This window comes from Lycorma delicatula, chromosome 8, assembly GCF_047948215.1.
Source record: "Lycorma delicatula isolate Av1 chromosome 8, ASM4794821v1, whole genome shotgun sequence".
Classification (NCBI taxonomy): Eukaryota; Metazoa; Arthropoda; class Insecta; order Hemiptera; family Fulgoridae; genus Lycorma; species Lycorma delicatula.
In genome coordinates, this window is record NC_134462.1 from 21,484,731 (window position 1) to 21,508,324 (window position 23,594).

At 28.1% G+C, this 23,594-nt stretch overlaps 1 protein-coding gene across 2 annotated transcripts in view; it reads left to right on the top strand.

The window, feature by feature from the left end:
- The window catches only part of ValRS (Valyl-tRNA synthetase), a 64,507-nt gene that overhangs the window by 13,342 nt on the left and 27,571 nt on the right, over positions 1 to 23,594 (top strand). The window contains exons 5-15 of one of the 2 annotated variants that reach the window (XM_075373732.1): positions 3,730 to 3,931; positions 5,782 to 5,877; positions 6,773 to 6,965; positions 7,118 to 7,242; positions 12,221 to 12,366; positions 12,547 to 12,663; positions 14,199 to 14,289; positions 14,759 to 14,935; positions 17,871 to 17,992; positions 18,897 to 19,153; positions 22,678 to 23,198. In XM_075373732.1, the coding sequence (XP_075229847.1) occupies positions 3,730 to 3,931; positions 5,782 to 5,877; positions 6,773 to 6,965; positions 7,118 to 7,242; positions 12,221 to 12,366; positions 12,547 to 12,663; positions 14,199 to 14,289; positions 14,759 to 14,935; positions 17,871 to 17,992; positions 18,897 to 19,153; positions 22,678 to 23,198 (2,047 nt within the window). The remainder of the gene's footprint in view (positions 1 to 3,729; positions 3,932 to 5,781; positions 5,878 to 6,772; positions 6,966 to 7,117; positions 7,243 to 12,220; positions 12,367 to 12,546; positions 12,664 to 14,198; positions 14,290 to 14,758; positions 14,936 to 17,870; positions 17,993 to 18,896; positions 19,154 to 22,677; positions 23,199 to 23,594) is intronic. The other variant, XM_075373733.1, reaches the window with a different exon arrangement.

The following is a 23,594-nucleotide window of genomic DNA, read 5'->3' on the forward strand; positions in this document are numbered from 1 at the left end:
CCCCAAGACGTACTAAATGATTGGGAGCTATCAGTTATATAGTTCCCTAAGGATTTATTGGCTGACTTAGATTCTTGCTGGCATTGGATACTCAACCTTTTACTAGATTATGTTAAAACTTATTTTTTAGAAGCACCACATACTGATTAAATGCATGAGTTAGAATGGGGAACCTATGAGGATATGCTTATTAAATCTTTATATTACTGATACAAATGTGCTACAATCAATTTTACAATACTATTTTGCTAAATCCAAAACTTTAAAGACTCTCACCTCCACATAGGCTTCCAGGGCCCAGAAAACATTGTTAATATAATTAATTTAATACATTACATCTATCTATGTGAACTTTTTACATGGTATCTACTTACTTTTAAGTGTTTCGGAACTCTGATTCATCTTCAGAAAATCATTCTAGAGGTCATCCTTGCATCAAGATAAAATTAAAAACTAATTACAAACAAAATATACAGGAAGCCTACAACAACAGATGCTACGATCCATGCCAATTCCCACCACCCATTATCTCAAAAAATGGCTGATACAATAGCTTTATTCATAGACTTGTAACAGTTTCACTTGGTTGATATTGATTACCGAAATAAGCTCAATACAATTAAGCATTTAACCATAGTGAATGGTTATAATAATTTCATTGTAGGGAGGATCTCAAGAAACTGAACAAAATTGTCAAATTAAAATTAAAGAAATAGTCAGATCAACAGAATATGGCAACATTCTACCCAGCATCCCAACCAATGAATTTAAGAGACTGAATGTAAGAATCTCTTTCCGTTCCACTAATAATTCAAAGAAAATGTTAAAACCTAAAACCACAAATATACAGTTAAAATCAGGGATTTACAAAATTAAATGTAATGATTGTGAATGCTTTTGTATAGACTAAACTGGAAGACATTTTATGAAAGTGTTCAAAGAATATCTACCTAACCACAATGTTGTTTTCAATAAATCTTAACTACATGTGCCACATTATGGATTGTGGTCATATGTACCCTGATTTCAAAACCAATTTCCTACCACTGCATTTTTGTAAAAAAGTTAGATGCATGGATGTGCCCAAGGAATATGAGATTTATAATGCATATAAATATAGTTCAATTCAAGTATGGAATCATCATTTAAATTTCTAGTCCAGTTCATTTTACGATTTGGTGATAAAATCAGAGGTTGGTGGTAGGGAATAGCAATGGCTGTATTGCATGAGTTCTTCAGTCCCTCTATGTGGGTGACTGTGTACATATCACATTTGTATGTGGTGGTTTTATGTTTATTGATATGTGTTTGTGTGTTATGACTTTGTGTATATACATGTATGTTTGTTTTTAGTTTTTTATTTTATATTGATATGATGACGACCGCCAGTGGAGTATTTTCTAAAGATAGAGTTCTAAAATTTGTATAAATCAGTAGATACTGAATAAAAAGTTCATATAGACGGATATAATTTATTAAATTAATTATATCAATTGTGGCTTGGATACCTTAAGATGAATTTTAAATTGTTAATGATGTTGAGGGAAGTAATTTTCATTAAAGGAAATATCTTTTTGTTTAAATTTAATAAATCTTGTATAATTTGATTTCTAAAATTATTATTATTGATAATAATATCATAATAATATAATCATTATTTCCTATTGATTGTGCAGAAAAAGAGGGTAATGACTAAGTGTTTCCTAAATTAATTATAAATTATTACAATTTGTTTTTTATTACTTCTCATACTCTTTGAAAAAATACTGGAACTTTATATTATTTTTATGGGTTTTATGTTTGTTAACCTCATAAGTAACTACTGAAGGCCACATAAAAAAAATCAGTTTTTTAATTTTTTTCTTTTTGAAATCTGTGCTGAATTGAAAAATAATTATAACTCACAATTTGCTGCCAACTTCAAAAAGTTGAAATTTAAAAGAAGTAAAAAAATTATATTTCCTTTTGAGAGAATTTCAAAACAGTTATTTTGTTGTATTTTTTAAGCCTCATTTTATTAATGTGGGTAAATGTTTTTATGCAAGAAATCAAAGATGAGAATGCTCTCTTTCATTAAAGTAAGTTAACAGTGGAAAGAAATTATGTTTGAAGGCTAAGTTCATTATTATATAAATTCATGGTTAATAACTGCTACAAATGAAATTATTAAATAAATTGGACTTTATTACTTTATACACTGTCTTACTTAAATTTTAATAATTGGAAATTACTGTTTGAGCATATTTATTATTACTGTTATTACTTATTTTAAACACTGTTACCTTTAATACAAAGAAAAAAAAAATGTTACTGATGAAATTGTATACCGTAGTACCTCAATAGCAATAATACTTCAGAAATTTGAATTTATTTAATACATTTATTTTTTACCCGAGTTTTCCAGTTATTTTTCTTGGAATTTTTGTATGAAAATATTGACTGCCAGCAGGCTAAATATCACTCTGTAAACACCCAGAGATTAAATGATGAAAACATTTTTAAAGTATCACTATAGACAGTGTATTTTTTTATCTGAACAATTGCTTTTGCAACATCATCCAATTTTGTACTGATAATCTTGTTTGTGATACTGTACAATGCACATGGGCACGTGTGCGCGCGCACAACACACACACACACACACACACACACACATACTCACCCAAACACTATGAGCTATACTGGGGGCGAGATTTATGCCAGAACTCTCTTTCACTAGTCACTTTCTGTTATTTGATAATGACTACTGTGCGTCAATAAAAGGAAGATTGATTTTTTATACTTTCAGCAGTTTTTTAAATATGAAGATAAGTACGAGATTGAGTCCTGTTCCTAGCTAAGATTTGCAGGTGGATAATGTCACACCCAAACCCTAACTTTCTTTCAGCTTTCTAGAAAAAATGTTGAATAATTATGTAAAAAACAATATAAATTCAATTAGTATTTTCTCTGTAAATGCTTTTGCCCAAATGAAAGGTACCTTTACAGTACTGATCATCCATTAGTAGTTGCTCAGTTATGCATATCTTGCAATGACAGCTTCTGATATTGTAGGATTTAGTGTTAAATTTAATGATTGATTAAAAGGATTCATGCTTTTATCAAAGTCTCAACTTTATCACAAACTTTAATGGTCACTAACCAACACTACAATTCTTTTAAAAAGGTAAAAGATATCAAACTCTTAAGTTCTCCATATACTTAAAATTCTTTAAAAGGATACATAAAATTCTAAAAGAAGACCCAAAAACTATAAAAAAAAGCTTAAAAATTAAATAAACCCATAAAAATTTAAGAAAACGTTTGTAAGTTTAGCCTGTAATCATGTACAAATCCTTCTTGTCATCCAAATGGTTTAATTACACAATCATTATTTGTAGCTGCTCATCATAAAGTAATTTCTATTAGTCGTTTTTCTTTGCTCAGACTGTAAAGGTGTAGTACAATCTATTATTGCTATTGTGTTAATCAGAACTGTTTTTTGTACAGATTTTTACTGCAGAAAAAATAAAATTTTATATAAAATATATGCTATTTTCAGTTTGGATTGGAGCCATGTTACTTGTGGAAGTTGATTGTACCGATTTTAAATATTTTTCATCAGTTTGTTTACTTTCTGTTATTCAAATTATAACTTACAATCAGTTCTAACAGAATTATTTACTAACAGGTGCAGTTATTCTTATTATGATTTATATGTGATTAGAAAGGATTTAATTTTATGTTTAGAAAAGGTGATCGTATTTACCTCCAGTTGCGAAGGTTAGGATCTTCACTGGATTGGGATAGAGCGGCTTTCACTATGGATCCAAAACTTAGCCGAGCTGTAGTTGAAGCTTTTGTACGTCTTCATGATGATGGTGATATCTACAGAAGTAATAGACTTGTCAATTGGTCTTGTTCACTCAAATCAGCTATATCTGATATTGAGGTGAGATTTGGTTATACGTATATTTACCCAAATTACGTATATTTATAATTTAGATCATTATTAAAAATAATTACTGTATAGAGAACGTTTTTGTAAAAATTATTGCTGTAAGTGAATTTTTGGCTTATGTTTGCTCCCTTAGCACACCAGGGATGATATTGATCATCATCAATCTAGAGCTTGTAGTCTAGTTTAATGTGTGGGTGTGTGTGCATGCGTGTGTGCACACACAGTGTAATTGGTCATGCTTGTTAATTTATGTATGTGTTTACAACATGTATAATGCATTTTTTCACAACAGAAAGGGTTACTTTAGTTTGTTGTGTTACATAACTGTCCCAGTCTTTTTTTGGCTGTATCACATTTAAACTAAGGTTAAACCAATGATGTTATCTGTACACCCATTCCCTATAGTGATCAGAGTAAAGGAGTCGCTCATAGGGTTGAATATTGCTTGCGTTTTGCTGGGTCTAGCATGCTAACATATAGCTATATATTTGACTCCCTGAAGCAGGCATCAGGAAACTATGTCATTCCCCACTTCTCTCATTAATTTTGGCACAAAATATTTGTTCTTGAAAACACTGTTCTTTTTAAAGATTGGTCTCTTATTCATTTCAGGTCACTTACAAATGTTATGATGTAGCATATACATAACTTTAATGTATATTTAAATTTGCTTTTCGGAAACTGTGTTTCTTCTTTGGAATAAGTAATTGAATTTTTTTAAACAAAAAATAAAATGATTAAAATTAAAAATCATTTACATTTCACAAGGTGTTATCTTAGTATTTTAAAGTTAACCATTTTTTTACATTAATAAAAAGTTCTTTGCTTACCTTTAAAAAAGGAAAAGTTGTTACATAAAGTGTTAGGGTAGTTAACTGCACTTATGTAATATTTTTAAGTTATCATATTTTAAATTTGAAATTGATTAATCTCAAGTAATATAAAAAAGTAAACAAGTGAAAATAAAAAAGGTGAAAGGTAAAAATAAAAAAGTGAGTAAAATAAAATTGGATAAAAAATCCACTTCTGAGTGTGTTAATCTTGGAAATTAAACAATTTGTTAGTTATAATAGTGGAACTATTGTAATTTTAGGCAAATTTAGTTTAATATTCTATAAAATTGATTTCAAAGAAAAATTGTAGTTGATTAGAAATTATGTTTTATGTATCATGTAAACATAATCCAAAAAGTGTGGTTAGTTTTTGGAGCAATATGTCATAATTCTTTTTGCTGATGAGTAAAATTGGTATATCGTTTATTTTTTTAGGTAGTTATAAGTTAGACAACATTCACCCTCTTTTACATACAATTCAGAATCATAGAGTGTACAAGAGAGAGAAAGTAAAATCTAGATGATTGTGATAAAGTTTTTAAGAAGCGTGGTAGGAAAGATGAGAAGAAATTGAATAAGAAATGCTACCATGAGAAAATACCTAGAATGTCCAGGAGGGAATTTGAATCCAGAAAACTTAAGGTGATTTGGATGGTGATATAGAATTTAAAATACTAGAAAAAAGTGGCTCTAGAGGCAAAGTGGCATAGGAAAAAATAGCAGAAGAAATTTTTTAAATTAATCATAATTGAAGAAGTGTGAAAGAAAGACAAAAAAATTACTGGATGTAAAGGAAGATCTGAAAAAGAGTGCAGAAGAAAAGATTTTTGAAAAGGATTGTTGAAGTGACAGAATTAAGTAAAGGTTCATGATTTGCAGCCTGATTCAATGATCGTGATGAACTATTAATGTAATAATTTATTTTGTTTTTATAAATTTAAAGTCTATTTTGCATTGCTACCAGTATTTATAAAATCTTCATGATATGCATTTTTTTTAAAAAAATAGGTTGACAAAATGGAATTGACTGGAAGAACATTACTCTCTATTCCTGGTTACCCTGAGAGAGTAGAATTTGGTGTGCTTGTGTCATTTGCTTACATGGTAAGATCAGTTTTTTATTTATCTATTTTTCATAAGTAACTACAGTTTTAACCCAAATACAGATAAGATACAATTAATGATATGAATTTCTGTTGTGAGTGAGAAGTACTAGACTGACTAAGTTTAGGATTTGAAATCGAAATCTTTGGATGAAAGGTAGAAACAGTGCATTCTGCAAGTTTAATAACAATTAAACTTATATTGTGTGATTTTGTAGGGTTATTTTCATTTCCATTAACTGCAGAAGTGGCAGTAGTCTGTAAGCCTATTTATTGTGATTTATTAACTTTACTAGATTAGATCTTTTTTACAAGTTTTTTGTTTGATACAAATATTAGTTCTATTATGAAACATTTTAAAGTTAATTTCTTGAATAATTATTTAATTATAAGTATTTAATATAACATCTATCTGAATTAAGAAAGTTAATGGTAAAAGGTAAAAATTTGTTTATAACAGAAAATAGAGATTTTTAACAAGTATAAAAAAAGTAAAAGATGTAAATTTTATAGGATATGTTTTAATAATTACTTTGCTAAAATTTCAGAGTATTTGAATACATTAAAATTAAATTATATTATAGTAGAGTTTTTAATAGGGTGAATTTTGAAGTATTTTGTTTTCTGGAGAGAGATTACTTTGAAGATATTGTTAAATTTTTGGTGTAAATCCGCTATCAATTTGTTACTTTATTTCAATTTTTAACATCCTTATTATTTTGATAATAATATTTAATATTTACTTATTTATTTTTTTTAATTATTGTAATTAAATATTATTTTTTAATTTATTATATTAAACCTTATTTTTTTAATTTATTATTTTGATATATTTTTATATTTTAGTTCTAAGTTTTGTAAAGTGCATCTTAATTTTGTACTTTTTCTGTTTGTAGGTTGAAGATAGTTCAGAATCACTTGTAGTTGCTACCACTCGAATTGAAACAATGTTAGGTGATACAGCTGTTGCTGTACATCCACAAGATCCGAGATATACACACTTACATGGCAAGAATGTTGTTCATCCATTTTGTAAACGTACTTTACCTGTTATTACAGATGATTTTGTTGATAGGGATTTTGGAACAGGTATTTTGATTTAATATATTATTTATATAGTAACTCACTATTTTATTTTAATTTTAATTTTAGCGTTTCTTATTGTTTTTATTAGTGCAGCAGATATTATTATTACTAGTATTTATTAATTATTATTGGAAATAAATATTGGATTTTTATAGGTGCTGTAAAAATTACACCAGCTCATGACCATAATGATTATGAAGTTGGCAAGAGGCATAGTTTACCATTTATTACAGTTATTGATGAGGATGGAAATATAACTGGTGATTGTGGCAAGTTTACTGTGAGTATTAGTTTTTTCATATTAATTTGTTATTAGTGATATCTTCTGTTCTAAAAAATGTTTTGATCATATAAAAGTGTATAAAGAAGTTATATGTTAAAAGATCAACAATGAAGAAAAGTGGATGTAAAAAAGTGTGTTGTTTGTATAATAAAAAGTGGTACTTAATTACATTTAAAGATCTTCAGTTGTAAGGATGATGCTGAATATTTTTCTATTGCCTTTTATTAAACTTGTGATTATGGAAGCAATGAATATTTCTTACTTTCAGGATAAAAATTAGTTATTCTATCCAGAAAATCTATTTATTGAACAGTGTGGTGAAATGTGATAACACTATAAAATGTTAAAGATTGTAATGATCCACTTTCAAACAAAGGAAAATTTTTCCTGTGAGGAATCTTTTGGGGGAAATTAGCAGTTTATTTATTTACTGGTGGCAATGTAATCTATGCCACCTGTCTTAAAAAAAGTTAAGAAACTCAAATAATTATTTAATCTGTAACTTTTCAATGTGTTTTTGTAAAAATTTTTTTATTGTTAACTTAATTTTGTTCAATTATGTTGAATTTTTTTTTTTTTGCTGTGAGTATAGTTTGCATATTATGATTAGATGCAGTAAATTTAATATTGATAAATAGTTTAATAAAACTGTTTCCGTTATCTTTAAAAAGAAAACAATAAAACTGTTTCCATCGCATCTTTAAAAAAAACAAAAAAAAACATTGGTATTATTATTAATTTTATTCTGGTCATTTGAGTTGAAATGATTGTTGGAATAATAAAGATTAGCTTTTATTATAAAAATAGTATTTTCATATACATAAAATTTTTAACACAAAATATAAGTTTAAAAGGAAATCTAAAAGGAGGTTGGCAGGTATTTATCATTTAACTATCAAGAAGTAAAAATGTTACAGTTTCAATAATAAATCATTTTTTGATCTTATACTTTAATTTACATTTATAAACATAATATTTTCAAATACAAGTGGTTTGTGATACGTCTGTGCAAAAATAAAAAGAAGAATTTTGCAGGAAAAAATTGTTTATTTTAATGTAATCTCCTTTCAAGTCTTTTAAGTATATACAGTGGCGAAAAAATTAATCTGAACATAATATTTTTAACCGAAAATTTTATTTTTAGAAGAAAAATGTTTAATGGTCAAACTCACTCAAATTTATTGGTTTATGTGCCCTCCTTTATTTTTGATTATCTCATTAATCCTCTTTCACATTGATTCCACTAAGGTAGAACAATGATTTTTGATTTCTTCATCTCGAAACCAAACCTGTATCACTGAATTAATAAGGTCAGTTTTTGTGCTACAATTCATTTTCCCAAGTTTTTATTTTAGTATGGCCCATGGCTCATAAATTTTCAATGGAATTCAGGTCAGGGGAATTCCCTGGCTATTAGAGAATCAAATCTTTTGGTTTTTGAAGAACTCTTGCTTTCTTTGACATGTGACATGGTGGAAGGTCCTGTTGGAAAATGAGTTCTGGGTTCTGCATAAGTGGGACTATTTTTCTTTGGCATATGTTGCTTTCTCTGACATGTGACATGGTGCAAGGTCCTGTTGGAAAATGAGTTCTGGGTTCTTCTGCGTAAGTGGGACTATTTTTCTTTGGCATATATTAATGTATTGTCTGATTTTATCATCCATCCACAGGCATAAGTGCTCCCGGCCCTTTGTAAAACATCCCCAAAACATCTTTTTGGCTGGGTGTTTGGCAGCTTGTTGCAGTTGTGCTGGCGAGTAGTCTTCTTATATGCCGACTTATGAATATAGGCTACTCTCTCTCCTTGGACAAAGAAATGAGTCTCATCAGAAAAAATAACTTTTTTCACATCTCAATAGTTCATTCTTTATGTTCCTTTGCCCATTGAAGTCATTTTATCTTCACAACCTGTGTTGATAACTGCTTCGTTTTAGATTTTCGAGCAATCCTTCCCACTTCCAACAATCTTCTATGGACTGTCATATCAGAAACATTAGTCCCACTGGCTCTCAAGTCCCTATTAAGGGGTTAGCAGCTGACAATCGTGGATTAATTTTGCTTTTTCTTATTAGTAATTGAGCCTGTGTAGGTGTGGTTTTCTTTTTCTGTCCACATTTTCCTTTTCTCTTTGTAGAGATAGAACCCATTTCACTAAACATTTTCACGATTTCATTTACAGTACTTAACCCTACACTATACTCACTGGCAATGACTCTTTGAGTCATTGGCATGTTAGGACAGAGCAACACATCATAACCTGAAACACCAAACAGCAAGCAGTCTGCCACAGAATGAAAATTCCCTATAACAGAACAAAAATTCCTTTTGTTTAGATTAATTTGTTTGCTATTGTAGACTTAAAAGGAAATCATGTTACTATACACTTATGATCAAGTTTTTTGAACTATCCTTATAGTATGATTTAACAAAGTTTTCTCAGTAGGCAGGTGTTTTGGCAGTATCTATTATTTTATGTAAATCCTGTTCCAGCAAACCACTTCTGCATATTTAGAAATGGATAATATTTTATAGGGGCTAATGTCATGAATAAGGGGTGATGCAGAATTTCTTAGCTTAAATCAAAAAGGTTTTGCTTGCAAAAGAGTGAGTTCTTGGTGAAAAAATCTTTGTCAAATTTTTTCTTTATCTTATTATTTAGATAATCCAGCAAATATGCATATTATCCAGTTATTGTTTTATTCTCTCCAGAAAATCAATGAAGATTATGTTACGAACATTCCAAAAGACATGACCATTATCTTTCCTTCTGACAGAGTGGTTTTTACCTTCTTTGGGACAAGTTCTCTGAATGGAATTTATTATTTTGACTGATCCTTGGTTTTAGTTCAGTAGTGATGTATCCAAATATTTTCAACTCTTATGAAACAACACAAAAATTTCTCTCGTGTTTGTTGAAACAGTCCCAAACCGTTCTTAGTAATGTTTACTTTCATGCTTTTGATAAATTGTGAGCAAATGCAATGGGTTTCTCTCAAGTTTTCACACATAAATATTTGTATAGAATATGATCCACTGTTCATTGGAGTTGCTTATTAAGCAACCTCATACATTTTCTATCCTCTCTATTCTGTACCATATTATGGATTTTTCAGTATTCTCTACAGCTGCAACCTCAACAGGCTATCCAAAAAGTTTAGCATTATTTGTGCTCATATGACCCCTCCAAAAATAACCAAACCATTTAAATTGTTCTAATCAATGGAGTTGACTCATCATAACATTTGTCCAGGTTGACTTATCTCCTGTGCAGTTTTGCCTTTCAAAAAATAATATTTGATCACCATATGAGATTCTTTTTTGTCCATTGTCTAAGAACTTGAAGATAATAGTTTCCTTTTTAAAGAAGTAGGAAATCTAATTCTGTTGCAGCTACTTAATTATGTTTTGATCCAAGATTGTGAGAAATTGTATTTACCTAAATGAAATATTTGACTTTATGCAAACTGTTCATTATTAAGCTGACAATGAACACATTGTATTTCTATTATTTTTCAATTTTCTGATTAATTTGATTAAGAATTATCTAGCTCTAACAATATTTTGTGGAAGATTTTTATAACTAGATTAGTTTATGTATACATCACTTATCAGATTAAAAGATACATCAAAATATGAGATAAATCCCATGTTTGTTTACAGTATGTAATTGATGAATAATGATAAAATAATTATTTTGCAGTTGATTAGCATATGCTTGATCATAGAAATCATAACACATTAACTAATCAATATGTTATCACCTATGTAAACACACCAGCTGAAATTTAATTGATAGCAGATGTATTTAATTTTAATTTAACTGAAATCTGTATAATTCAATAATAGATTTAAAGTTTCATTGTGGTGTAATTTGATTGATGTGGGAAAGGGTGTAAATATGTGTTAAAGCAGTATGATTAAAGTAACATATTTAAGACATGAGAAAAGAAAAACTAATTTGGGATTTTTGTATAATGTAAATTATAGCTCTCCTAGCACAAAAAGGAAATTATAGTTTTGAAACTGTGTTCAGGAAGAAGGCTAACATTGAACAATCAAAGCAACTGATCTATTAGATTCCAGCCAAAAATGTATTAATTAAATTGCTTATATAATTTTCCCGTACTGAGAAGTGGCAGCACATATAAAATGTATTGTATTTTTTTATAATTTTGCAGATCATCATCATCATCAGTTGTGTATAAATGAAATAAAATTACATATCAAAACGTAGCATATTTTTTTTTTAGAAAAAAATTAAAATATTAAAATTAAAATTACTATCATATGTAGAAAACGTGAAGTCAGTTAAATAAAATAATTAGGTATATTTAAATATGACGTCAATTAAGAATTAAAAATTAAAATTAACTTGAAAAATAAAATAAAAATGTATTGTTTGTGAACAGTGTAGAATTATTGCATTGATGCTTTACACTATCTGTTAACAGATTTTCTTGCTTTTTCCAAGAGACATAACGTTGATTTCAGCCAATCCTTATGGTGACATTTTATTCCAGTGTCATAATTTATTATTACCATATTAATTTTTTTTTTTTTTTTTTTGTCTTCAGTCATTTGACTGGTTTGATGCAGCTCTCCAAGATTTCCTATCTAGTGCTAGTCGTTTCACTTCAGTATACCCTCTACATCCCACATCCCTAACAATTTGTTTTACATATTCCAAACTGTGTTTTGGAACCATATTAATGAATAAGCTAATTGTTAAGAATAACTAAAGAGATCAATTCTATTTCTATATTTAAAGCAAAATATTTTTAATGATCCACATCAACCTCACAGATCATGAAAATTGTTTCTGAGAAATATCAGCAGTCGCATATATTATCAGCATCATATTATCATTGATATATATATCACTGATATAATCGACACCTGTCAACTATGTTTGCTTTTCGATGATGATATTTGCAAGAAATTTTTTGTAATTTTTGTCATAATTTCTTGTTTTCAGGGTATGAAAAGATTTCAGGCAAGGAAAGAGATTATAGTTTCATTAAAGGAACTTGGTTTATATCGTGATACGATTGATAATCCTATGGTTGTGCCTATTTGCAGTCGCTCCAAAGATGTTGTTGAACCTTTAATTAAGCCACAGTGGTAAGATTTGTGTATTTATTTTAATGCTTTTTAATAATTTAAGTGTTTATAATAATTATTTGGATTCTTTTGAATATAATCTTATTTTAAAAATTCAGGATTTTATTTATGTTTATATTTGAAATATAAAGTAATCGTAGCAAAATATTGTAATTACTTTATATTACTTATCTGTTTTAGGTATATAAAATGTGAAGATATGGCAAAAAAAGCTATGGAAGCAGTTCAGTCAGGTGAACTAAAAATAATTCCAGAGACTCATAACAAGACGTGGTTTCACTGGATGGAAAATATCAGGTAATTTTAATATTGTTTGTTAATAGTGAATATTTTTAGAGGCGTAATTTTGCAGTGGGAAATGTAATTTGGTAGATTGATATTTAAATATCTTTTTTTTTTCTAATGATATGTGTGATTTGATCTTATTTTTACCTGACTGCGTGCTTAGTTGATTGTAACTGTGTTTTGACTTCAGGTGGCTGCTCATTGATTGTAAAATTAGAAAAAAGGCTATAATTAACTCCAGCGTAAATAAATAGCGCATAAAAAAAAGATAAAATTGATCTCTTAAAATGAAAAATACTGAAACATGCTTAAGTGGCTTGGAATAAAACTTAAAAGTTATGTATAAAGTGTAAATCTTATTTCTTTTCTGAAATGAAATGTTTTATATATATATATAATATATGAAATGTTGGAAATTTTAGGGTGTGAAATTAGGATCTTGAGGTATATCCAATCCAATGATGTTGGATCATGAAATAAAAATGTTGGATGCCAACTTTCACTGCCATGTTTAACCCATTTAGTAGTTTTAACACAAAGACATAATGTTACCATCTGTAAATAATAATTTCTCTTGCATTTTTATTATCTTTATTTTCTAAGTAAGCTTTGTTAATGTGAATTTATGTTTTAGGCATAAAATAATAAGCATTTTTATGCAATAAAAGAAAAATAGAAAAATATGTCCTTATGTTACCTGCATTATTTAGAAGAAAAACTGTTTTATTGACCAAGCTCAAAAAAAGAGGTGGATGAGGGAGGATGTTGTCAATTAAATCTTATTTCTTTTTATGTTTAGTTTTTTAAAAAATAATAGTAAATCTTGCTTTTCACCAGTTCAGTTTTGATGATTTTCTTCTTTTTTTATTTTGTAAAGGATTTTTCTCCGGTATTAATTATAGTTACTTAGTTTATAGTATACTTGCTAAATTGAGAGATTTCTACAAATGTTAAATAAATTCTCTACATGTATAGTTTGAAGATTTTTTCAGATTGTTAAAAAGTAATGGTAAATTAATCATTTTGATATTCAAAGTATTTACATGAAAGAATTTAAGAATTCTTTTAACAGTCAGGGTAAATGTGCGTTGTAATGTTTACATTCCAGAAAGAATTAGCTTGCAGTAGGAGGCAATCTCTCAATGTTATTTCTCTGCATCTCTTTTCTTATTTTTATCAAGAAAAGGATTTTTGTGTTTTCATTTCATATGAACAGTTGTTTTTTTTTTATAATTAGATCAGTTTAATATAGATATTCCATAAAAGGTTTAAAATAAAAGAAAATTGTTACAAAAAAAAATTTCTTTAAAAAGAATGAAATATTAAAGAAAAAAACTTTTTCAAATCTTGTAAGTTTTAACTTCTTGAAATCTATGTTTATTATAGATAGGTTTAGTAGGTAAGAAGTACAGTTAGTTTAAACTTTTAGGAATATTTTTAGAGTATTTTTTATGCATTTTTAAATGCGTTTCTTATTCATTTGATAAATGGAATAAAAAACTTCATATTTTCCTAAATGATCTTTATATAGCTTTTGATTTTTTCAGAGATTGGTGTGTTTCTAGACAGCTGTGGTGGGGTCATCGTATTCCAGCATATTTTGTCACAGTTGATGATCCATCAGTTAAACCTGGCAGTGTGAGTCATTAATTTATTCATGTTGTTATTATATTACATAAATATCATTATTTTGTTTCTTATATTATTTTTATATCATTAAAGTTATAGAAATGTTAGTTATTAGTTTATTAAGCTTTTTATTACCAAATTTTAACTTTTTTGACTTTATATTCTAATTTTTAAAAATTGCATACTTATATTAATGTCATTAAAAAAATTATCTTCAAGGTGAGACCTTTTTCATTTGTTTGTGTTTATGTAAATACTGTTTTCTATTATGTATTTGTATTTGAAATCAGGTTTCTATTTGCATGTGTTTTACCTTTTTATATATTGAAGAAAAGAAGATGCTTTATTGAAAAGATTAGAGATAGGTTACTCTTAGTGTTATGATTAATTTATTACTTTTTCTAAATTATAATTTTAAAGTCAATTTGTTTTTAATTATAATGTTTCATTTTGTGTTGAATATTTATTGAATTTGTAGGAGATTGATAATAACTATTGGGTGAGTGGACGTACAGAAAAGGAAGCTACTGAAAAAGCTGCAAAACGTTTTGGAGTTCCTGTATCAAAAATTCACCTCAGACAAGATGGTGATGTCTTGGATACTTGGTTCAGCTCCGGTTTGTTTCCATTCTCAGTATTCGGATGGCCTGAAGATGTGAGTTGTAATTTGTTATGGTGATAATTACAGTGTTTTAATTATTTAGCTGTTGACACTTAATTCTTGCTGCTTGCTTAAATATATATATTTATATGCTTTTTTTGCAAACCTCTAAAGTGTGTGTGGTACTGATTGTGCATGTATACACAGTTTTTAAGTTTGAAGGACTACCTAGTAAGTAACTCTCTAATTAGATTTAGTTGAATGGATCATGATTCAGCTGGATATTTCCACGTGTCTCACATCTTGGAGTAAGGTAAGGGCTTTCTTTAGATACAGGAAGATTGAGTCAGTCGCCTGTTCTTAGTTGGCTCTTTACTATGAAGAAAAATGTTTTTTTTGCAACATATATTTAAACTGGTTTTCACAAAATCATTGATTAGTATGCTGCTCCTGGGCTTGGTAAACTATACTGATCTTGTAGGTTACTGGTGAGATATACACCTACTCTCTGGAGAAAACCTTAAGCACTACTTCAGGTGGTGTTGTTTGTCTCATTTTGCAGTTTTTCTGTTAAGCATCTCTTCCTTGCTATTTCTCCTTATGTCTTTTACTTGATCCCTTTCTCTGGTGATCTGTAGGCTTGGTATGACAACCTTATTAGATCTCTGCTAAGGATACAAAGAACTTTGTGTTCTTTTGTCCTTTGTATTTGACTGGCTTAATGAGGGTGTTTTTGCTCATAAATCTGCCCATGCTTATAAATCCTACATAAGCTAAGTTGTATATTAGATGAGCCTGGACCTTCTAATGCATCAAGAAATGAACTTTTATTTTAACATGGAGTTTGAAGAAATTTTGATAATGTCAGTATTGTCATTTTGACAATGCATTGTAGTTTGACTTAAAATGCACCCAGATCAGGTTTTGAAAGATTTGGGCTGCATTTAAACATTTAGTTATAAAAGATTGTAAAAAATTTTAAAATTGAATATTTTAATTATATTATGAGACACTAAGATGATTATAAAATCTTATCTCTTTTATATCACCGGGAAAAGTTTTTTGAAAATATAATCATGATAGAAAGAGAGTTTCACTGCCTAGAAACTTAAGACAGTGGTTTAGGATGTTTGTAGAAATATTGTTTGAGCAACTGTCAATAAAATCTTGATAGTAATATAGCAGCTAATGTGATAGTCAATGACTGCTTACCACCATAGGATTAAAAGAAAACAAAATTTAATATTCTCATTGCAGTTGAGAATCTCACCAGTGTAGAAGTACATTCTATAGTAAAATTTCTTTTAGCCAAACTTTTAAAGTACTTGAATGCATAAGTTTTTGGAAAGAGTGTAAGGAATGAAGATGATTGGTGACAAGTTTCATAAATTGAGAAACAGGTTAGGTTATATCCTTAAAAGAAGAGAAACATAGTTTGCTGAATGTCATGAATATCATTAATCCAGTTCAGAAAGTTTGTGATTGAGACAGTTGTTTATTCACCTCTTTAGAGGTTCCCATAAATTTTTTCCAGTTTTTTTTGTTAAGAGATCCTATTAGGAAATGGTTTATGTTGTAATGCTTTGATGACAAAAATTTGTTTAATATGGAGTTAAATCACTAGTGATTGAATTTTATGGTAATAATATTTGAATGTTTTTTAAACACTACTACATTTGTTTGGAGAGTTATATAAGGTAAGAAACATTTCTTGTTAAAAAATATTTTTTTGCAAGTTACTTGCTGGAATCCATATATATCAAGCACTATCCTTAGCGTGCAGTTTATTCAAAATATTTACCAATTGAGTTTAATTTTTTATAAATGATTTTGTATGTTAGATATTTATCAGTCTTTATCATACTGTAAAAATAGAAATTTAATTAAGAACCATTGACTTTTTTGTTTGATATTCTAGTTTTATTAAGATTCTTATGACAAAGACAGGCTGTTTTATTTTGATAGGATAGGCTGTTCGTTGTAAGCTGATTGCCTGCCCTCATGAAATAAAGGATGGTCTATAGAGATTGGCGAGGGGGATGGAGAGGAAATTTATTTTGTAAATATTACAAAAAAATAGTTGAATTTACCAGAAAAAAATATTTAGAGCTTCTTTCAAGCTTATAAAATTCCTTGAATTTTGATTTTAGTTTTACCCTGAGTGATAAAAATGAACAGTGTTTATAAAGTTTGTAATTTTTCCTTTCTAATGTAAAAAGTGTCTTGCCAGCTAATCCAAGCCCGAGTAGGTAAGAAAAAAACACTTAAAACAAAGTTGGAAAAATTATTTTTTTCTACAATTTGTTTTCTTTGTTTACTGTATCTTTATATTTTATTATAATAAAATTATAATTATATAATTAATAACTTATTATATTTACTATTTAAGCTAATATATATATATATATATATTTTTTAATTTAATTGGTTTTGATGAGTTTAATAAAAAATAAATTAATAAAATTAATTGTGTTACAAGTTGGTACATTAAACAGTTCTTTATATTTTTACAAGTTAAAGTTCTACATTTATTATGTAAAATATATTTGAAAAATTACAATTTTTTCCTCTAAAAAAAGAATTTTAAAAGGGCTTAGAAAATTTTTATTTTTAAATGAATCATATGGGGTATTTTTTCCTCTCAGATATCCGACAACACTTATTAATGATATACCTGAAACAGAGTAGTGTTTCAGGTATATCTATAAAAAAAATCTTATTCCTTTTTCTCTTCTTAACTCTATAGACTAGACCCTATTTGCTAGGACTATTCGGAATCTTAATAAATAAATAAAATTAAACATGTTCAATGAAAAAGTAAATAATTATAATTATTTCTTTACAAAATAATTTTTTTTCATTTCTGTACTGTGTATCAAATGGTGTGAGTGATTAAGAGATGGCTGATTAATCTGATTTTTTATACATTGTCTTTATTTTTTTCACAGAAATATATATATATATATAAGTTTTTATTATCTTATTACAGACTGAGGAATTGCGAACTTTCTACCCTGGTACTTTATTAGAAACGGGACATGACATTATTTTCTTCTGGGTTGCTAGGATGGTATTCTTTGGTCAAAGATTATTAAATAAATTACCTTTCAAGTAAGAATATATTATTTTCATTTAATTACATATTTCACTGTAGTGATTTTATATATATATATATATACACATAGACACACACACACACGTACAACACACATCACACACAATGTTTCTCCTCCATTCAACTGATATTTGTCTAGCAACTTTATTTCGTTACTGATGTTTATACATAATATGATTCCTGTACTTCATTTTATTGTTTTAAGTGAACATTACAAAAAAAATAAATAGAATGTTTTTATGGTTTTATTTAGATCAGTTTTTTGACATGACGTAGCAAATAAAAGTGTTTATTTTTAATTATGTTTGCTGTAAAGTGACTACAAAGGCGTCAGTTTGTTAGCTGAGTGAACAGAGACTCAAAAAGGCCTTAACATCAAAAAAGTTCACTACAGCAAAAATTATTGGAATGGGTTTGGAAAAGTATGTAGAATATAAGTGTGTCCTAGTGGACATGAGTGAACAACTTCAATTTGTTTATTAACAAATTAAGGAGAAATATTTAGTTTTTCACCAATAGCAGCTTTACTTTTAATCACATGTAAAAATATAAAGCACCAATAGGTGGCTAAGGAAATTTTACATAAAAAACTTCCCAAGTACCTTTTTTTATGAACAAACTAAGAGCACTAGTGAATTTTACAATAAGCACCAATTTCGTCATCAGTGTACAATGATGTGTAATTAATATATAAATTTTAGTTCCTATTTAATTTTTGTTTTTTTTAACACGGTAAAACATGTTTGTGTGTGCATGCATGTATATTAAATTTATTTATTTGTTGGTTGGTGACAAAACATTTTTTTTTTTTGACTTTACATAAATGCAATTGTTATTTCTTTCTTTCAATTAGCCAATATTGTTGAATTATATTAATTTTAAATTTTTATTTTGTTCCAGGGATGTGTTTTTACATCCAATTGTTCGTGATGCACATGGACGCAAGATGAGTAAATCATTAGGTAATGTAATTGATCCGATGGATGTTATACAAGGTGCTTCACTTGAACAGCTACACGAACAGTTACGTGATAGTAATCTGGATGCAAAAGAGATTGAAAAAGCAATGCAGGGTCAGAAATGTGATTATCCAAATGGTATTCCTGAATGTGGAACTGATGCTTTAAGATTTGCATTATGTGCTTATATGACACCAGGTGTGGTATTTCTTTTATTTTTTTAAATTCAGTTAGTGAAAGGTTTATTTTCATTAGTTATTTTTTTACTTCGGTTACAGATTATAAAAATTGCAAATGTTGTTTATTTAGTCTGTTAAGTAAATCTCAGCATTATTTTACTGTTTAGCAGGTATGTACTGGACCTCAGTGATTAACAAAGTTAGTAAATTCTTGTTTACTGCTTATTAACTAATAATCATTTCATCACTGAATTAGAGGATCTGTAACATTGTACATGAACTGTACTGAAGCCACAATGCAATCTTAACCTTAAGTATCATCGTTTTAAATAAGTGATTCTTTTTCCATTGAAAATAACACTTGTCTGAAAATAAAAATATTTTGTATTCTTCTGGAATCAACAGTAATTTCACTGATTTTACGCTATTGCCGATTCTCCTTTATTCTGTGACTTTCTTTAATTAATATACTTACTATATATTAGTTCCTGGTCATCTGTTTTTATAGATCTCAATTTTTTTCTTTCTTTACAGTTTTCACCTTCTCAACAATCCTCTGTTACTAAGTTTATCAAACCTTTCTTTCTTTCCTGTTTAGCCTCCGGTAACTACCGTTCAGATAATACTTCAGAGGATGAATGAGGATGATATGTATGAGTGTAAATGAAGTGTAGTCTTGTACATTCTCAGTTCGACCATTCCTGAGATGTGTGGTTAATTGAAACCCAACCACCAAAGAACACCGGTATCCACGATCTAGTATTCAAATCCGTGTAAAAATAGCTGGCTTTACTAGGATTTGAATGCTGGAACTCCAAATCAGCTGATTTGGGAAGACGCGTTCACCACTAGACCAACCCGGTGGGTCTAAGTTTATCAAACCTAAATTTCTTAATATACACCCAGCAACCTAGTTCATCTCATTACACGTTTCTGGCATGAGTTTCCTTTCTCTTCTACTTTTTATGACCTTTTCATTTCATATTTTATTGATAAGTCTAATTTCCAATATCCTTCTGTAATAGTATATTTCAAAGGCTTCTAGTCTTCTCTTTTTTGTTTTTCCTGTTGATCATGTTTTGCTACTGCTAAGTACTACACTGCATGTAGACTTAAGAATATCTTTAATTTTTAAATGTAATCAACACAAGCAGTCTTATTTTATACATGTAAGTTCTCCTTGTGCCAGATTGTTTTTTGTCTTTACCTTAAAAATTTTACTCTCTACACAGCAAAATCTTGTTGATGTATTAGGTTTCTTTATTTTAATGCTTAATTCCGTGTTATCGTCTTTTGTTTTGACATTTCATTAAGTTTGTTTTGCTTCAGTTTGATTTTTTTCATAGTAAGAAGACCATGCATTTTTATAATATTAAGTTTTTTATTTTTATTTAAGTGAATCGTTTAAATAGAGTAATAAAACATAAACCACTGTTTAAGAGAGATCTTATAGCCCTTAAGTTGTTTGAAATCTTGATTTTTAGTTAACAAAAAAATAACTCTTTTACAGTTCTGTTCAAGAAGATTGACTTATCGTTATTTTATTTTTTATAATATTTTTTGTATAATTATTTTTTATAATCTTGTGTGCAAGAATAATTATTTATATAATATTAAAATATATTTTCTGTTTATAAAAAAATTGAATTATTATGATTGTAATTTGTTGAAATTATTAAAAATAATGATTACACCCTACACATAAGCGTTAAATTTAAATTCACTCATGACTGTGACTCACTGCCTAAGCATGTATGAAAAATACACCGCAGCCAACATAGCCTCAAATTGAAGTTGTGTTGTTTGTTGTTGAACTTAAATTGAGTGTAACTGAAAGTAACTCAACCAATCTTCCTCAAATTTTTACATGTACAACCTCAGATACACTATAATACAGCATATCTAAATTTCATTGAAATTAATCTAATTAAGTAGTTTTGGAGATATTCTAACCACAGATTTTATACATAGACCTATATATATATATATATATATATATATAAAGAAATTAAATTTAAAGTCAGTGGTATATCATACTACTCATACCTCAAAACATTAAGAAAATTCAATTTCACACCCACCAATCCCACTGTGTGACCAAAAGTAATAATGCACTTTTTATTCAAAAAGTTTGTAATAAAGAATGTTATTATATTTTTAATTATTGCAATTAAGTAGTAATAACCATTTAAAATATAGAAATCTTTATTCCTTAATATTACGGAAAAGTACAGAAGTCACAATAATTTTTATGAGCATAGGAAGAAGGATAGTAAAGTAAAATTGTTTGGTTATGATTATCATGGCATTTTGTCCATGCAGACATCTTTACTGTGAAGCAGGTTATAGTGGGAGAAGTATGTAATAGACCTAAAAAAGGCAGGATAAAAACAAGATGAATTGTTGCGGTAGCAGTGGATGTGAATTAAGACCAGGAGAAAAGTGGCTTTAAGTAGGGATGAATGAAGATATAAGCTGAAGTTGGCTAGGATTCAGGTTGTAGTGGCAATAAACAAAAAGGAGAAGATTAAAAAAAAAATAAGTCTAAAGATGGTGTAGTAACTGAAAAGAAAACTGTATATTGTGAGTTTCGAGTTATTATTATGTTTAGGTTCTACATTTATCATATATCATCAGCTAAGTTATAAAAATAATCACCTACAAAGAAAGTTACCGTAAAAATTACACTCTTTCATTTTTTAAATCTATGTTCTTTGGTATCATGTTAGGTTTGGAATAAATCTGTTAAAACTATTTCCTTGTTACATGATTTTGTAAGTTCTGTCAGTTTTTATTTTTGACTTGAATGTGTGCTGCTTAATATGTTTTAATTTGCAGGTGTATTATTTCTGTAATTTATCTATTTTATTATCATCAAATCTAATGTTTCTTAAGTTATTTTTATATCTAATAAATTATATCCTTTATTTATGTTCTATGACATTGGACATTTTTTTATATGTGTAATGTTGTAAAAATCTCTTCTTGAATGATGGGGTGGTTTTTCTAATATAATTGTTTTTTTTGAAATCATGGGATATAATTTTATAGATACCGCACATTTAAAACTTTCTATATCTGTTTGATTTGTATTGAATTACTTTTTTGATGGGTTTGTAATATTTTTACGTGTGTATGTGTGTGTGTGTTTGTGTAGAAAAAAGTAAGGGCTTTCACAAATACAGAAAATGTGTAGACAGAGTAGAGCAAAACTCAGGAGGTGGCTAGGTTAAGTTTAGGAAGGTATTATGAACAGATATGCAAAAGGTGAAAGGTTATGGAAGATGAGTATTGAAGGGATAGATCAAGGAGGATATGATCCATTGCCCAACCCAAGAAACTGGACAAGTGGAAAAATATGTATTTTTTTTATGGTATGTAATATTTTGGTCATCTCATTTGGATATTTATATATAATGTATTCACTTAGTTTATTGTTGTTTATACTTTTTAAATTTCTCAGTTAAATTCATTTATTTAATAATTACTGTTATATAATTTATTTTAAATAATATGTATATATTTAGTTAATCCTTTTTTCAGGTCGAGATATAAACTTGGATATATTACGTGTTCAGGGATATAGATTTTTCTGTAATAAAATTTGGAATGCAGTTAAGTTTACTATGTTTCATCTTACACAGATTATGAAAAAAACAAATACAGATGGATATTCATCTCTAAATAATGTTGTTGCCAATACTAATGATGTAAGCAAAATATTGAATAGTGTAATGGAAACATATATTGCTGCTAATGGGAGTTATGGTGCTGTTAATAGTGGTGGCGGTGTTTTTGGTGATGTAAATAGTTATAAAAATATATTAAATTCATATTTATGTGATAATAGTTATATTAATGGTTATACGATGACTGATATCGATAAAACTGTTTTAAATACTCTCATTGTGTGTGATAATGGTAATTTAGATGACATTGTTGGCAGTAAATCATCTCGCTTTCCTCATTTAAATCGTTGGGCTAGACATATACAAAGCTTTAATAAATCATCGCAAGAAACATTACAACAGCAATCACAACAGATAAACAGTAACACAAGTGGGGTAAGAACTTTATTTTTCATTTATTTTAACATTTTAATTGTATATAGCAGTCATCATATTTTACACTCACTGGGAATTGCTATTTATTTTATATTAGTTAGATTTATAAAAATAATATGTGCCAGAAACTTACGTGAAGTTGGTTGAAGAAAAGGTTCATATCCTTTTCAAAAGAAAAACCATCTTTTCCAAGATTAATTAATATATAGATTGCTATTTAAGTTTTCATTGTAATAAAAAAACTATATTGTTGCATATATTAGCATTATTAGCTATATAATATTAGCCACAAAATCAATGTTTACTGCATATTTAATTGGTTTAAATTAATCCAAATAATGACATGCCAGGAAAATTAGTGAGTGTAATAATTGGTGATTACTGTATTTTATTTAT